At 38.1% G+C, this 17,284-nt stretch overlaps 1 protein-coding gene across 31 annotated transcripts in view; it reads right to left on the bottom strand.

Moving 5' to 3' along the window:
• Window positions 1–17,284, bottom strand: part of SGK3 (serum/glucocorticoid regulated kinase family member 3) — a 147,716-nt gene that overhangs the window by 17,934 nt on the left and 112,498 nt on the right. For 28 of the 31 annotated variants that reach the window (XM_015145488.3, XM_077943717.1, XM_077943724.1 and 25 more), the window contains 7 exons: window positions 13,863–13,912; window positions 11,234–11,291; window positions 7,042–7,125; window positions 6,811–6,942; window positions 2,301–2,413; window positions 2,169–2,205; window positions 1,296–1,382 (listed from right to left, as the gene is read on the bottom strand). In XM_015145488.3, the coding sequence (XP_015000974.2) occupies window positions 1,296–1,382; window positions 2,169–2,205; window positions 2,301–2,413; window positions 6,811–6,942; window positions 7,042–7,125; window positions 11,234–11,291; window positions 13,863–13,912 (561 nt within the window). The remainder of the gene's footprint in view (window positions 1–1,295; window positions 1,383–2,168; window positions 2,206–2,300; window positions 2,414–6,810; window positions 6,943–7,041; window positions 7,126–11,233; window positions 11,292–13,862; window positions 13,913–17,284) is intronic. The other 3 variants (XM_077943720.1, XM_077943723.1, XM_028852710.2) reach the window with 1 other exon arrangement.

The following is a 17,284-nucleotide window of genomic DNA, read 5'->3' as shown; positions in this document are numbered from 1 at the left end:
CAATTCTCTAACATATTATTTAGAAAACTTGTGTAAGTTGTAAATGTCTATTTACATTTTAATTTGCAGGAAATTTAGACTCATCACAACTTAACACATCTAAGATAGTGAACTTGAATTTTACATTCCAAAATATATTACCTCTTCCCATGTGAAATACATGTAAGAAAGTAATTTCCTCGTAAGCTTTTTTATGTGATCTAAAGAAATGCCAAAATATTTTAACTATGCAATTAATATACAATAACAAAAAATGTTTCTTCATACATAAACCAAAACAGAATGGTTATAAATATATACAAGCACCAGGGTTAGACAGAAAAAAGAAGGAAAAACTCATTTCAAGGTAAATACTTGTTACTTAGAGATACTTTTAATTAAGTTTCTGAACTCAATTAGAAGCCATTTTCTCACACATTTTCAACATTGTATTTGCAAGTACTCCACGATAAAGATGAAATATTACATGGTACCTACAATCATTATAAATACCTTGGAATTTGGACAGTTTAAAATAAATCAAACTTGTTTCTGTGTGTGAAGTATGAATAATAAAGGTTTTATATGATTTGTAAGGATTATCATTATTGTCACAAATAGATAATTTTTGCTACCTAACATGATTAGAAAATGGGATGGTCTGGTAAATAAATTCTGATTTGTGATTTTTTTTTCCATATCCACTGCTTTATTTTCTTCTGGTAAGTAAACACTTAATTTTATTACAAAAGATTTCAAGCATACAAAAAAATGAGAAAAAACAATAAACTGCAACTGAGATATAGTCAAGTGTTAATATTTTGCCATATTTGCTTTAGCTCATTTTTTAAAAGAAAAACAGCTTTATTAAAATAGTCACATACCACACAATTCACCCATTTAAAGTGTGTGATTCAATGTTGTTAACATATTCACAAAAAGAACACTTTCATCACTAATTTGTGATTTTTAAAGGATTAGAAATATAATTTTCTACAATATTTATTTTAGAACAAAAACAAAAAAAGAAATATAATTAAATGTGTAAAGAAGTTTAAGGTAAACTTCTGACATTAAAAACAAATAAACATAATTTATATTTGTTGGATTATTCAAAAGGGTCTTGCGGTATCTAACAATCACAGTTAAAAATACCCAACTATCAAGGCATGATTATCAGATATTTCCAGCTGGCTAGAAGCTGAAATGACAGTTTTTATTCTACTTTTCTTATTTTAAATTCATATATGCAATCCGTAATTCATATTTGCATTTTATACATGATTATATGAATGACAATGAGATATATTTCTTACCTCTGGTGTCCCACAAAATGTGGTAGTGGTGTCAGAAATAGCAATTCCTTCTTTACAAAGCCCAAAATCTGTTAAGACAACATGTCCCTGACAAATACAGGGGCGGTAAGATAAAACAGTGCATAAATAGGAATTGACAATTTTTCAGCAAGTTTTTCTTTTTTTTTTGAAACAGAGTCTTACTCTGTCGCCCAGGCTGGAGTGCAGCAGGGCGATCTTGGCTCACTGTGACCTCTGCCTCCTGAGTTCAAGCAATTCTCATGCCTCAGTCTCCCGAGAAGCTGGGACCACAGGTGCATGCCACCTGGCTAATTTCGCCATGTTGCCCAGGCTGATTTTGAACTCCTGACCTCAAGTGATCCGCCCACCTCGGCCTCCCAAAGTTCTGAGATTACAGGTGTGAGCCACCACACCCAGCCAGTAAATTAAGTTTTAAAAATCCTTTTATTTTCACATAATTATAGATCCACATGAAATTGCAAAATAGTATACAGAGGAAATTGTCATTGGTACAATACTATTAACCAGACTGTCAACCTTATTCAGTTTTCACTTTTTACATGCATGCTTTGTGTGTGTGCTTAGCTCTACGCAACACAGATGTATAGATTCACGTAATCACCACCACAATCAAGACACAATTGTTCCATTGCAAAGGAACTTCCCTAATGCTACTCCTTTATCTTTGCACTCTCTATCCCCTTGGACCCTGTCAACCACTAATCTGTTCTCCATCTCTACAGTTTTGTCATTTTGAGAATGTTATATAAATAAAATAACACAGTACAGAATCTCTGAGACTTTTTTTTGCACTAAGCATAAAAGCAACAACAAAAATTGAGAACTAGTAGATTTTTAAAAGAGAATACTTACTACTGAATCCAAAAGAATATTTTCTGGTTTCAAGTCTCTACCGAATTAAAAGGAAGGAAAAGCAAAACTGAATACAAACCGAAATAAAATACTGTTATATATAATTTTTACAAGTATATTTAAAAATTGTACCTGTATACTATTTTGATGGAGTGTAAGTAACCCAATGCACTAGCAATTTCAGCAGCATAAAACCTAGCTCTGTGCTCAGTAAAGGACCGTTCTCTTTGTAAGTGGAAAAAAAGCTGTAAAATTGGTTGAGGGGTAGGAGAGAGAGAATGTTAGGATCATTCACACATAGCATTAGACAAATATATTTGGTAAATACAAGGTAGGAATTGTTCTTTGTTACTTTGAACGTGAGCTAAAAACATAACAAGGCACAGAACTGTGACTCCCCTTCATCCATGTCCCCACCTAACAATCATTCTCTCTCTTTAACCACGTGTCTTTGTTTACCCTTGCTAATGTCACTCATCTCCCATTTACTACTCAACGCAATAATGTCCTCACCCTTCCAGGCAACTGCTCTGGAAAAGATTATCAATAAAGATCAATGATCTTGATATTGCCATGTAATTATCTTACAGGGCCTTTCTGGACTGTTTTCCATTTGAAAAAACAAACACTTCAGAGATTAAAAACTAGTGCCCAGCAGAACAAATATAACCATATGAATATATATCTCCATAGATATAATTTACTTGAGCCAAATACTGTTTTTCAGAAACTCTGAATTAGTTGGTAACATTAAAAACTGGGAATTTAAGGGTAAAAATTCACGGTTTTAATTTCTTTTTTAAAGAAAGGTAAGCTCTGGACCATTAGGCCTACTCTTCACAGCAGCAGCAACTGGCTGCAGCTAAACAGCAGTCGGACTCTCTAGTTCATTTCTTATACTTCCTAATTTTTAATTTATTTCTTATAACCTGGCCTTTAACTAAGGTTACTGCCTGGGGGAAGTTTCCACTGGGTCCCTTGGCTTCTAAGACAAAAATCTCTCCTTGAGTCTTGGTGAATTCCATCTCTGCTCCTTTCTGGCCTCGGAAAATGCAGGGACGACAGCGTTTCTGCCCTCGGTCCACTGTTATTTTTTCTCCAAATACCCTTGCCAGGTAACTTGATCCATTCTGATGATTTTAACCACCACCTCAATGCTGATGTCTCCTATGTGGACTTTACTGAATGACTTTGATGCAGAAAATCAATGAGGAAGCTGAGGCTCAGAGAGGCTTGCTTATCTGCCAAGTATCATACAACCTACTTGTTTTTATTCTACTTTGCTCTGAAAAAGATACGAGGTAGTATACAAAGCTAAGTATTCATATGTCAAGGTTAAAATTTCTAAGTATGAACACTGGGAGAAAATAAGAGTATTAATGTATGCAAACCACACTCCTCCTGCCTTTAACTTTTCTCTTCATCTTTAACCCTTGTTTACCTATTACCCACTCAATTTCTCCTCCACCCACCCTGGCATTCTATTGTATTTTATTCTCCTTTTTTCATTATCTTGCATCTTTCAGATGACAAGACTACCTCTTTCAATCTTTGCCAGTGAGCAGTCACTGTACAAAAAAGTCTCAGAAGTAGAGCCCTAAAAGAGCACGAAGAAACCACACATAAAGCAGGGAGCTTGCAGTGGGATCTCACCTGCACTAGATGCTTCTCATGAACATTTCAAAGACACAAGGTGGCACTTAAGAATGGGCTCTGTTTGGGGAGGGGGGAGGGGGGAAGGATTGCACTGGGAGATATACCTGATGTAAATGACGAGCTGATGGGTGCTGACGAGTTGATGGGTGCAGCACACCAACATGGCACAAGTATACATATGTAACAAACCTGCACGTTATGCACATGTACCCGAGAACTTAAAGTATAATTAAAAACAAACAAACAAACAAAAAAAACCACAAAAGAAAAAAAAAAAAAAAAAGAATGGGCTCTGCAGTTGAGATATCTAGGTTAAATCCAGGGCCTGACACTTACTAGAGTACTGTAACATTGAGACTGTTATTTAACCTTTCTTATTTATAAATAAGAAAATTTTGGCCAGGTATGGTCTCTCACGCCTGTAATCCCAGCACTTTGGGAGGCCGAGGCGGGCGGATCATGAGGTCGGGAGTTCGACACCATCCTGGCCAACATGGCGAAACCCTGTCTCTACTAAAAATACAAAAATTAGCTCGGCGTCATGGCACATGCCTGTAATCCCAGCTACTCAGGAGGCTGAGGCAGGAGAATCGCTTGAACCAGGATGTCGGAGCTTGCAGTGAGCTGAGATTGCACCACTGCACTCCAGCCTGGTGACAGAGAGACTCCATCTCAATAAATAAATAAATAAATAAGAAAGAAAATTTCATTAAATGGGCATAATAGTGTTTTCTGAAGGAGTTGTGATTTGCTGACATAATGCATGTAAAATAATTGCAAAGTGCCAAGCCTCAATAAATTCTCTTTACCTGTCAGCACTCGGGCACACACAAAATTAAATGAAAACCTTCAAGGTGAAAACAATATGGGGTCACCTGCATCAGCGAATCAGGATGCCTGAGAGATGCATAGTCTTGCCTCCACACTGAAGAATCTTAAGGGATTTTTTTTTTTTTTTTGACACAGTGTCTTGTTCTGTCACCCAGGCTGGAGTGCAGTCGTGTGATCATGGCTCACTGCAGCCGTGACATCCTGGGCTCAAACAATCCTCCCACCTCAGCCTCCTGAGGACTACAGAGGCATGCTACCATGCCCGGCTAATTTTTGTTATTTTTTTGTAGAGACAGGGTTTCGCCATGTTGCCCAGGCTGGTCTTGAACTCCTGGGCTCCAGCGATCCACCCATCTTGGCCTCCTAGAGTGCTGGGATTATAGGTGTTGAGCTACCACACCTGGCCTTAAGGGACTTTTGTCATAGATGTATAAAGGTGAATAATCATTCTTTATACAATCTTCCCCTAAAATGATCTAGGTGTGTCTGACCATCTTTTGGTTTTGCAGAATATTAACTCATTTTCCTTATAGTTCCCTTTATTCTACAGTTAAATGTACTACAGTAATCTTGAAACAGTGATTTTCTGCTCTGAGATTGGGGGATGAAAGATCCCTTCGTAAAGATATGACAATACCTATTAGTTACAATGATTTTTAAGACATTCACAGGTCAAAGACCAAACAAATTAGAAAGGTGTGAGGGTTGAGAAGTCAGCTGCCTAGATCCTGGAATCAGGCTGCCTGAGTTCAATCCCTGCCTCTGATAGTTACCACATTACTTCTACAAGCTACCTAGTTTCTCTGTGCCTCAGTCAGTCTTATTATAGTTGTTGTGAAGGTAAAATTATATGTACAAAGAGCCAGAGTGATGGATACTAAGTAATACTCAATGGAAGTTATTATTGTAATTATTATAATAGCAGCATTTCCCAAAGTGTATTTCAATATCCATCTGAATCAGAGTTTTGCATAATACTTAAGAGATTGGTTGAAACAAAAAAGGGGACTGCATGGTTTTTTTGTTTGTTTTTGAGGCGGAGCCTCGCTCTGTCGCCCAGGCTGGAGGGCACTGGTGCGATCTCGGCTCACCGCAAGTTCCACCTCCCGGGGTTCACGCCATTCTCCTGCCTCAGCCTCCCGAGTAGCTGGGACTACAGGCGCCCGCCACCACGCCCTGCTAACTTTTTGTATTTTTAGTAGAGACAGGTTTTCACCATGTTAGCCAGGATGGTCTCAATCTCCTGACCTCGTTATCCACCCGCCTCAGCCTCCCAAAGTGCTGGGATTACAGGCGTGAGCCACCGCACCCGGCCGACTGCATGGTTTTAAAAAATTCTCTTGGATTTGAGGAGGTTGAGGCTGCAGTGAGCTGTGATCACACCACTGCACTCCAGCCTGATGACAGAGCGAGACTGTCTCAAAAAAAAAAAAAAAAAAGATATCCTGACTTTGTATAAGACAGAATTTCTCAAAGTCTTTAACACGCTGAGGCATACTGTGAAACACCAAGAAACGATATAACATGAAACATTTCCAAAACAGACTTTATCATAAAGCTTTTTTTGTTTGTGTGTGTGTGTGTTTTTAAAGATACGGGGTCTCATTCTGTTACCCTGGCTGCAGTGCAATCATAGCTTACTGTAGCCTCAAACTCCTGGGCTCAAGTGATCCTCCTGCCTCAGTCTCCTGAGCAGCTGAGACTAAAGGTGCAAACCACTGAGCCAAGCTACCACCACAGAGCCCCTTATTAGAGGACTATAGCATCTGATTGATAATTTGCATATCTTGGAAAATGAGAACCTGGAGTAATATTTGTATGCAACTGTTGAGATAATTGCCTAAATTACAAATCACGTTTTATTCTAATATTTCAATATGTTATTCTTGCTGTATAGTTTTAGTGACAAACCTGTCCATGAAGCCAGCAGCTTCATATCAAGGTTCTTTTATGAACCTTTTCAACTATATCATATGCTTAAAAGCTCTGTGTTACTATTCTCCACATCCTGCATTGTATTCAGCCAGTACCTTGAATATTATTGCTATAAAAAGCTACTGATTTTATACTGTCCTTCTAAAACTTACAAGAAAAACTTTGACTTTATGCTATTTTTCTAAACTATTAATATTAGAAAACTCATTATAAAACTCACCTCCCCTCCATTAACAAAATCCAGAACAAAATAAAGCTTTTCAGTTGTTTGGAAGGAATAATGCAATCCAACCAAAAATGGATGTTTCACATTTTTCAAGAGCACATTACGTTCAGCCATAATATGTTTTTGCTGGAAAAAAGGCAAAAGATCAATTTTATTATACACTAGAAAACAACTCTCTTAATTGAGAAAATGGGCTTGGGAGAAGCAACAGCTATTTTATTTTACCTCTTTTCTGTTGAGAACTATTTTTTTCTGTAACACTTTGACAGCATAAAATTTTCCATCCAGTTTCCGTTTTGCAAGAAGAACCTGTTATAGTTAAACATTAGTGTACACTATTAGAAATTTCAAATTTTGATAGAAATAATTCACTTGTCAATACATCAATACTTCTTAAATTTTGTAAAAAGAAGAAGGGACCTAGATCATGTTTTTGTTTTAAAAATCAAGTAGTCAGGCACCATTTCTTAGTCACTTAATGTGTTGATATTTGAGATTTTTAAACTAAATTTAAGTGCCCAAATCTACACTGCTTGAGAACTTTGTGTGTGTGTGCACGCATGTGCTCCAGCCCTGAATCCTGAAGTCTCCTGTACTTTCAGGAGAGAATACTGACCGTAGAAAATACTATTATAAACTTCATGGCTATATTAACAAGGATAAGGAAATGTTTTTTAGGTAATCAAAATGTACTCTTTCATACTGAGATTTTTCTTAACAGGTTTTAAATTCACAAGAGTTCAGAGGAAAAAGTGCCATGGATTTCTATAGTGGGCTGGGTCGCAGCCACTATAAAGAATCTGAAGGCTTTAAAGAATCTGAAGAAATCTAGAGTATCTTGAAGTGGTACAATTTTGACTCACTGCAGCCTCGACCTTCCCAAGGCTCAGGTGATCATCCCGTCTCAGCCTCCCAAATAGTTGGGACTACAGGCGTGTGCCACCATACCTGGCTAATTTTTCAATTTTTTGTAGAGATGGGGTTTTGTCATGTTATCCAGGCTGGTCTCAAACTCCTGGGCTCAAGAGATCCACCTGCCTCAGCCTTACAAAGTGCTGGGATAACAGATGTGAGCCACCGCACCTGGCCTTCTTTTGTTTTATTGCACTTTGTTGGTTTCTAATCATTTTGCAAGATTTTAATTTTTTTATTAAACATAGCATACATATAGAAAAACTCATCACTAGAGCTCAATAAATTGTTACAAAGTGAATACAGCTATGTAACCAGTATGCAGTTCAAAGAAAAAAAACCCCTGCCAGTAGCCTAAAGCCTCTCTTTTGCTAAATCCCAGTCACGACTCACCCTTCTCCTTCTCAAAGGTAACTAACTACTACCATGTCAACTTGAAATAACACAGATAACTTTTGCCCTTTTTTGAATTTCATGTAATTAGAATCATATGGAAAGTTGTCTGTCTTAATTCTTTTACTCTAAATTATATGAAATATTCATTAACATCGTGGCATATAGCATAGTTCTCATATTTTCTGTGTTATGCAGAATATTCCATTAAATGACACACTACAATGTATCTACTCTCTTGCTGATAGATTATTTATGAATAATGATGCTATAAGCATTCCTGTATATACCTTTCCTAGTGGATATTCATTTCGGTTGGATATGTAACTAGGGAGTAGAACCAATGTGTCTTAGGTAACGCATATACTCAGCTTCAAGAATTAACACCAATTTTCAACAGCAAAAAAACCCAAAACACCTGACCAGGCGTGGTGGCTCATGCCTGTAATCCCAGCACTTCAGGAGGCCAAGGTGGGCAGATCACCTGAGGTTGGGAGTTCCAGACCAGCCTGACCAATATGGAGAAACCCTGTCTCTACTAAAAATACAAAATTAGCAGAGCGTGGTGGCACGTGCCTGTAATCCCAGCTACTCGGGAGCAGTAGAATGACTTGAACCCAGGAGGTGGAGGTTCCAGCGAGCCGAGACTGTGCTACTGCACTCCAGCCTGGGCAACAAGAGCAGAACTCTGTCTCAAAAAAAAAAAACCCCACCTAGGAATAAATCTAATTAGAGATATGCAAAAATTCTAAACAGAGTACCATAAAATATTATTGGGAAAAATTAAAGATGAGCTACATTAACAAAGTAATATAGCACGGTCACGGATTTGACAACACAATATTGTAAAGATAATTCTTCCCAAATTGATCTACAGAGTCATTGCCATCCCAATAAAATTCAAATAGAATTTTTGCAGAAATTGATATGCTGATTCTGAAATTTATATTGATATGCAAAGGGCTAAGGATAGTCTCTTGAAGAACAAGAAGGGAGGACTTAATTCTGTTGCATATCAAGCTACAGGTGTCACAACAATGTGGTACTGGTGTCAGGATAAACAGATAGGCCAATGAACAGAAAATGAAAAGAAATGCAATCTAGAAACAGAAATACAAAACTTAAAATCTAAAAAGAGGGTGGGCTCAGTGGCTCATGCCTCTAATCCCAGCACTTTGGGAGACTGAGTCAGGCAGATCACTTGAGGTCAGAAGTTCAAGACCAGCTTGGCCAATGTGGTAAAACCCCGTCCCCACTAAAAATACAAAAATTAGCCAGACATGGTGGTGTGTGCCTGAAATCCCAGCTACTCGGAAGGCTGAGGCAGGAGAATCACGTGAAGCTGGGAGGCAGAGGCTGCAGTGAGTGGAGATAGCACCATTGCACTCTGCACTCCAGGCTGGGCGACGAAGTGATACTCTGTCTCCAAAAAAAAAAAAAATTCTAAAAACAGGTCTGTGAAGGTATAAATAGTGGATACATAAGGTGGCCCTGGAGATCAGGTGGCCCATCAGATGGCAAAAAAAAGTTTTTATAAACTGTATAGGATCAGCTGATTATCCACATGGACAAAAATGAACTGTGATGCTATGCCTCCCATTATATGCAAGAACCAAATCCTGGTAAGACTCTAGATCTAAACATTAAGTTTTGAAAAGATAATGCCCCTTTTTTTTTTTTTGAGATGGGGTCTTTCTATGTTGCCCAGGCTGGTCTTGGACTCCCGAACTCAAGTGATCTTCCTGCCTCAGGCTCCTGAGTAGCTGGGATTACAGGTATGTGCCACAATGCTTTTGTTTTTAATGACAGAATTTTGTTTTTAAAGACAGATAATTTTTTTTCTTAATGAGAACTATCTCTAGCATTCCAATAGAATTTTGGGGATTTAGAGAGCAGGATTCATTTCTAACTTTCTATTGCTTATACTAGCACAATACTCAGCATGTAGCAGATAATATGTATTTACTGAGTGAATAAACATACATGGGTTTAATCGCATAGCCACAGTTGCTAGTCTTAAGGAAACTCAGAAAACAAACTGGAGTTACCAAAAGCTACAAATACAGCAAAATATGATTAAACACTTACATATTCCATTTTTACTAAAGACTGAAGTACAGTGCAAAAAAGCACTTAGATATATTTGATGATTCTGATAACTTCATCTATGATGCTTTCCTGTTAACCCTGGCCTTAAGTGATTATCCTTCCTTGGTATGGCTATACTGTCAAATTACATGACTCATCTGACACCGTAAGAAAATAAGCAGGGTCTTTACACATTCATTTCCTTCTCAAACTGTTATTTACACAGCTGCTCCTTTTGGTCTTTCCTACTTTGGCTTAAATAGCACGTCTTCTGAAAAGCTATGTAAGTGGGAATCTTCCCTCAGCTGCCTATTGTCCTTTGTCATTTCACCCTATTCTTCATTTCCTGCACTGCTATTATTATTTGTACTTATTTACTTGACTGAATATTTTTAATTGACTATTCCCCCAACCCTAGATTGTAAGCACCACAAAGGTAGTAACCATGTCACTACCTGGTTAGAAATTCTGTAATTTTCTAACCAGGGTCCAGAAGGGTAAATACCTTCTGAATAAGTGAATTTTATTATAGAATTTGAGTAGATGCCTTTTCTCCCTAATTATTGTTAGTATTTTGAGGGTGGGGAAAGTATCTTAATTCCATTTCCTACAAGCCAAAAAGTCCTGTGGCTCCCACCCATAAAGCATGAATTCCTTAAGTACTTATTTACTGAATGAGAAAATAAAAACACTTTAGGCTGGGGATGGTAGCTCACATCTGTAATCCCAGCACTTTGGGAGGTCAAGGATGGGAGGATCACTTAAGGAAAGAAATTTGAGACCAGCCTGGGCAAGAGAACAAGGCCCTGTCTACAAAAGAGTGAAAAAATTAGCTGGGCGTGGTGGTGTATGAGTATAGTCCCAGCAACTTGGGAGGCTGAGGAGGGAGGATGGCTTGAACCCAAGAGTTCATGTGTGCTATGATTGCACCACTACAGTCCACCCTGGACAGCAGAGTGAGACGCTGTCTCTAGAAAAAAAACAAAAACAAAAACCAAATAAAAACCTCACAAAACACTCTTACCTTGCCAAAGCTGCCTTTTCCAATAACTTTTAAGAAATCAAAGTCAGTTGGTTTGGCACTGAAATAAATTAACAATAAGAATTAGCCTCCTAGAAATTGGAAAGATTAACTTTTAAACATTTCTTAGCACTTCCCTCTTTAATAAATAAATGTTAGGCACAAAACACTTCAGCCTAGTAACTCCAGCTTTCCTGCTGAGCATTTCATCTTTCATATATAGTAGGTAATATGAATAGTAATAATATCTACTCTCTGATTAGATAAGGCATTTCATAACTTTAAGCCTCATTAAGTTCTGCTTAAGAGGAACTTCAATAATACTCTCTTTGAGAGAAAAGGATATATGCATATCCTATATGTAGAGTTTTGAACTCGAAATAGCTTCTATCTAAACCTATTTTATTAACCATGGCCCAATGTTGTTGAGGAAACTGAGTAACTATATAAATTAGTGATACATTCTAAGGACTATATAGCATGTGGTAATTCTTCTGAAAATGAAGCTGTTAGTTGGAACACCTAAAGACGCTAAGAATAATTTCTGATGGAGAAAAAAGTCATTACAGTGTTTCACATATAAACCACGTGTTGTACATTAAAGATAAAAGACTTCTTAGCTTATTCTCATGGATGGCAATACAGGAAAGCCAGGAACAAAAAAGCAAGAGGGAATACTAAGACTGCCCTTTTATTTATGTTAACTTAACCTATCAAGTAAAAATAGCATTGGCTGTTAGACAAAAACACACGGAAGCAGAAAGGGGAGCTTAAGCAGCCAAAAGAGCCGTTTCCTCCAACCCGGTCTGAATTCGTAAGTTGTATGGGAAGAGGGGAATAAATCCATTTGGATTTGAAATTTGCTTAATTATCAAAAAAAGAAAAATAGTTAATTCAAATATGAGAGTAAAACCAGAACTAGGTTAAATAATGACAGGTAAAGATTAGTGAGATAAACACTTAACTATATTTAGATGTTTTTCTTCTTCAAAAACCTGCTTTCTGGACTATTTTCTTCTTTAAAGATATGCAGAGGTACCGAAATAACTTTGTAAACAAATCTAACAGTGAAAAACATGCAGATCCCTCAAACATAATAAATAGGTGAGCTGAGTCCATACTCCAAGCCCCGCTGTTAACTGCTGGGGATTAACCTTAACTGAAAGCCAATTTCCATTTTTGGCCAGGCACAGTGGCTCACGCCTGTAATCCCAGCACTTCGGGGGGGTTGAGGTGAGCGGATCACCTGAGATCAGGAGTTCAAGACCAGCCTGCCCAACATGGTGGAACCCTGTCTCTACAAAAATACAAAAATTAGCCAGGCATGACGGTGGGTGCCTGTAATCCCAGGTATTCAGGAGGCTGAGGCAGGAGAACCTGGGAGGCAGAGGCTGCAGCGAGCGGAGATCGCACCATTGCACTCCAGTCTAGGCGACAGAGCAAGACTCCGTCTCAAAAAAAAAAGAAAAAAAAAAACTTCCACTTTTTATGCTGCCATTTTTGTTCAATGCTATGAACAACAGAAAAGAATGCTTAAAACCAAACTTCCAGTTAGCATCCTATTTATCTGCTTTCCTTTGAAGCAAAAACTCTTCAAGCTAAGTTTTGAAAACTCCTTGTCTCTACCTGCTGTCCTCTCCTCTAGTTCTCTAGTGAACCCTTTCTGATCACAGTCTTATACCAACTACCACATCACTGAAACTGCTCATTAAAAGTCACCAATGACTTTATGAAATCCAGTGGTCAATTTTCAATCTTCGTATTACTTGCCCTATCAGCAACATTAACAGAGTTAATTACTCCCTCCTCTTTCAGGCACTCTTCCCCTGACCTCAGGCAACCATATTCCTGGTTTTTCTCTCATCTTACTGACTGCTCTTTCTCAGTCTCTGTAAGCAATACTTTCCTGACCTCATAATGTTGAAGTGTCCCAGGACACAGTCCTTGGACCACTTCTCCCATCTGCCTATAATCATTCTCCAAGTAGAGCAAAAGGGTAGAGAAAGGGTAGGAAAAGCCTACAATGAAAAAACACTTCAGAATAAATGTAATATGCCTGTAAGGATAATTAAGTAAGTAAGGGCAGCAAGACCACATTCCTCTTCGAACCCATGGCAGACACTACTAATCAATTAAGTCTGGGCATATAGGGAGAAATTGGGTAAACAAAGTTTAATAGCCTTTAATATTCTAATGTCTATTATGACTCCTCTGGTACAAGCTGGCTAACAACAGAAGTGCACCAATTACACCAAACACCAGCAGAATGTCAATTAGGCCTGCAAGGGTGCTTTTTCTCAGGGGACCTGATAGGACTTATGGTCCTTATGGTCCCTTGGGAAATATGGTCTACTGATTTTACACACACACACACACACCCAGAAAACTGATGATAAAACAGCAGAACCCAATTAACAATTTGTGGATTAAAAGTTCCTTAGGGCTCTCCTAAAGCAATGAAAAGCTGGAGCAGTAAATCAGTCAAGCATACGATAGCACTGTATTCACTGTAACTATGGTTATATTTCAAAGGCCTCCAGTTAAATTAGTGTAATTATACATATCTGCATACTCTCAAAAAAGATCTTCCTAAAATTCAGTTAAAAAATTGTTTGGAACAAATTAAACATACTGAGGATTTCCAGATGGTCCCAGGTTGATGTTCTGTGAGGTAGAGTGTAGCTGTTAAGATGGGGGGAAAAAAACAACATTCTTATTGGAGCATCAAAAATTAATTAATGTTTTGAAATAAAATATTTATAACTGTACCACAAATATTTGGTTTGTTGCCATGTTAAAGAAACCCAAGGTCCTGATTCTCAGTAAGGGTATAGACTTAACTTGGAAATACACATAATTTGACAAAAACATAATCATTTTTCTCATGGTAATTTTCAAGAACTGTTGTAAGAAAAAACATAAGCCAGAAATCAAGCTCTAAGTTGGCAAATGAATGAAATAAACTGAGGAAAGCTCCTTGGAGGAGGTGGGTATTGAAACCGCAATTTAAGAGGGATCACTTTTTAAAAAACTGGTTAAAAATGGCTTTTCAAGTTTTCAAATAGTTTATCAAAGAAATGATAGGATGATGACAATGATGATTGTAAATGCCGGGTTTTCAGTTTTAATTTGATGGCAGGTAAATACAGACAAAGCAAACACAGAAAGCAGTGCTTTTCTTTTCGTTTTTTGAGACAGAATCTCAAGCTTGTTGCCCAGGCTGGAGTGCAGTGGCACAATCTCGGCTCACTGCAAGCTCTGCCTCCTGGGTTCATGCCATTCTCCTGCCTCAGCCTCCTGAATAGCTGGGACTACAGGTAACCATGCCCAGCTAATTTTTTTGTATTTTTAGTAGAGACAGGGTTTTACTGTGTTAGCCAGGATGGTCTCTATCTCCTAACCTTGTGATCCGCCCACCTCAGCCTCCTAAAGTGCTGGGATTACAGGCATGAGCCGCCGCACCCGGCCTTTTCTTTCTAATTCTAGCACTGTGGTAGCGCCAACATTTTATATAGGCTTTTCTCTTTGCAACAATTAACACAGTAAGCTTAAGCCCTGGTATTAATTTAGAAGCAAATCTTTATTTACCTAGTATGCTATAAAGAAATTTAAGTAATAAAAGATTCTAGTTCACTAATAATTAGCTAAAATTTTAACTCAAAAATCCCAGAAGATTAATCTAGTGATCCTATCAGAGTGAGCATTTTTTATAAAAGCCAAGTGTAAGTAAATTCTGCTTCACATAAATAAACTTTAAAACTCTTTATACATTCAGATAATTAAATCAGTTATAAATGTTTCAAAAATGTATACATTTATGAGGGTTCTATGTAATTATACTTCATATAAGCTATAAATATAAAAAAGCTTTTAAAAACTTCTCTAATCAAAACGAATCTTTTTTTTTTTTTTTTTTTTTGAGATGGAGTTTCACTCTTGTTGCCCAGGCCGGAGTGTAGTGGCCCCATCTTCACTCACTGCAACCTCCACCTCGTGGGTTCAAACGATTCTCCTGCCTCAGCCTCCCAAGTAGCTGGGATTACAGGCACACGCCACCACGCCTGGCTAATTTTTGTATTTTTAGTACATATAGGGTTTCGCCATGTTGACCAGGCTGGTCTCGAACTCCTGACCTCAGGTGATTCGCCCTCCTCAGTTTCCCAAAGTACTGGGATTACAGGCATGAGCCACTGCACCCGGCAAAGAAAATTTTATCTTATCAAACCTCTTATTTTAGACACATGTAATATATATTTGTACTTCAATTCATTCCAAATTTATAATCTCTAGAATATAAACTATTTTTTCAAATAAAGGGCAAATAATCTCATCCTTCAAAAGTTCTTAAGTTTCTGAGTGGGAGCGGTGGCTCATGCCTGTAATCCCAGCACTTTGGGAGGCTGAGGCGAGTGGATCATCTGAGGTCAGGAGTTCGAGATCAGCCTAGCCAACATGGTGAAACCCTGTCTCTACCAAAAATACAAAAATTAGCTGGCGTGGTGATGAGCACCTAGAATCCCAGCTACTAGGAAGGCTGAGGCAGGATAATCCCTTGAACCCATGAGGTGGAGGTTGCAGTGAGCTGAGATAGCAGCACTGCACTCCACCGTGGGCGACACAGTGAGATTCTGTCTCAAAAAAATAAATAAATAAAATAAATAAGTTTCTTATGAAAAAACAACATTGGCACCAGCATTGTAGTTACAATTCAAATTTATTTCCTATTGTTACACCTATACATAAAAAATTCATTAAATGAGATTAGTCCTGTTGTGGCGTAGTTTTAACATAGGAGTAGTCTTTAATGTTTAAATATTACAGTGTTCCTTTCTACTAAGAAACTGCTATAAAATAATCAAACAAATAAATACTAAAAACGGAAGAAAAAAATAAATACTTCAGTGTTCCTTTGACTCTTACAATGTAATTCAAACTGAGTTGTAACTTTAATACACTTATTCTTTTAATGAATGTGCAGATAACTGGTTTAATTTTCCATTCAATACATTTTTCTCATAAAGATGAAGGAAGGCTGGGTGCAGTGGCTCACGCCTGTAATCCCAGCAATTTGGGAGGCCGAGGCAGGCAGATCACAAGGTCAGGAGTTCGAGACCAGCCTGGCTAACCTGGTGAAACCCCATCTCTACTAAAAATACAAAAATTAGCTGGGCATGGTGGTGCACACCTGTAGACCCAGCTACTTGGGAGGCTGAGGCAGGAGAATCGCTTGAACCCAGGAGGAGGAGGTTGCAGTGAGCCAAGATTGCACCACTGTACTCAGCATGGGCAACAGAGAGACTCCATCTCAAAAAAAAAAAGAAGGAAGAGGATTAAATATAGTGCAGATTAAACAACATGAACAACTTGTCCCCTGAAGTATGTTAATATGTTAATATGTAATTAGATTTTATTATTTAGGCAAGGATTTCCCTAATGGAGCACATTTCTGAAATGATGAAAATTATTAGACTATATAATTAGACAACTGTACTTACTATTTCTGAAGACAATATCCAGTCACTAAATTGAGGGTGAGGTATAATTTCTTAACAGAATGAATACTAATTGAGATCATTTAAGTTTCTTGACTTCCCTTGGCCTCTATTTTTCTCTGTATCAATAAGGGGGTAGGTCCAGATGCCCTCTAAAATATTCCAGCTAGGAGCTTCACTTAATTACTCACTTAAAAGTCCTTCATAGGCCAGGCACGGTGGCTCACGCCTGTAATCCCAGCACTTTGGGAGGCCAAGGCCGGCGGATCACAAGGTCAGGAGATTGAGATCATCCTGGCTAACACGGTGAAACCCTGTCTCTACTAAAAATACAAAAAATTAGCCGGGCGTGGAGGTGGGCGCCTGTAATCCCAGCTACTCGAGAGGCTGAGGCAGAAGAATGGTGTGAACCCGGGAGGTGGAGCTTGCAGTGAGCCGAGATCCTGCCACTGCCCTCCAGCCTGGGCGACAGGACGAGACTCCGTCTCAAAAAAAAAAAAAAAAAAAAAAAATCCTTAATAAATAGTTACAATTATATGACAAAGTATGGCTTTTTCCTTTT

Source organism: Macaca mulatta, chromosome 8 (genome assembly GCF_049350105.2).
Source record: "Macaca mulatta isolate MMU2019108-1 chromosome 8, T2T-MMU8v2.0, whole genome shotgun sequence".
In the NCBI taxonomy this organism is placed as follows: domain Eukaryota; kingdom Metazoa; phylum Chordata; class Mammalia; order Primates; family Cercopithecidae; genus Macaca; species Macaca mulatta.
Note: the sequence above shows the minus strand (reverse complement) of the source record. Positions and strands in the feature narration are given on the sequence as shown.